Source organism: Pteropus vampyrus, unplaced genomic scaffold (assembly GCF_000151845.1).
Source record: "Pteropus vampyrus isolate Shadow unplaced genomic scaffold, Pvam_2.0 Scaffold747, whole genome shotgun sequence".
NCBI lineage: Eukaryota > Metazoa > Chordata > Mammalia > Chiroptera > Pteropodidae > Pteropus > Pteropus vampyrus.
Window position 1 is genome coordinate 7,023 of NW_011889528.1, and position 700 is coordinate 7,722.

Below are 700 nucleotides of genomic sequence, written 5' to 3' on the forward strand. Positions count from 1 at the left end.
CTCTGGGTCAGGAAGAGAGAGAAAGCTGATTTGCATGAGGCACCTTCTCCTCCTAATGAGTCTGTGAAACTTAAAAAGGCCTGAGGACATCACACCACTGCCCAGGAGCCTGAGGAGTTCGCAACCTGTGAGTGTCCCCACCATGGCCTGGACGGTACTTCTGCTGGGGCTCCTCGCTTATGGCTCAGGTCAGGGGAAGGGACTCTACATATTGGGAGTTCATAAAGGCAGGTCCTCTGGGTGACCTTGTTTCATGACAACTGTGTCTCCTGTTGCTTTTAGGGGTGAATTCTCAGACTGTGGTGACTCAGGAGCCATCGCTGTCAGTGTCTCCTGGAGGGACGGTCACACTCACCTGTGGCCTTAGCTCTGGGTCAGTCTCTACCAGTAACTACCCCAGCTGGTATCAGCAGACTGCAGGCCGGGCTCCCCGCATGCTTATCTACGAAACAAACAAACGACCCTCTGGGATCCCTGGTCACTTCTCCGGATCCATCTCTGGGAACAAAGCCGCCCTCACGATCACGGGGGCCCAGCCTGAGGACGAGGCCGACTATTACTGTAATCTGTATATGGGTAGTGATATTTACACAGTGATGTGAACTCACGGGGAAGTGCAACCAAAACCTCCTCACGTGCTCAGAATGGCTCAGCCTCAGAGGCAGAAGGGAAGAGAGAGGGTGGAAATGACCATCATGCC

At 54.0% G+C, this 700-nt stretch overlaps 1 gene segment (V, D, J or C); it reads left to right on the top strand.

Moving 5' to 3' along the window:
* The first annotated feature begins 115 nt into the window (after positions 1 to 115).
* Positions 116 to 602, top strand: LOC105309487. The segment is given in 2 exon segments: positions 116 to 188; positions 283 to 602. Coding segments are annotated over 2 exon segments (366 nt in total).
* Positions 603 to 700: the final 98 nt, after the last annotated feature.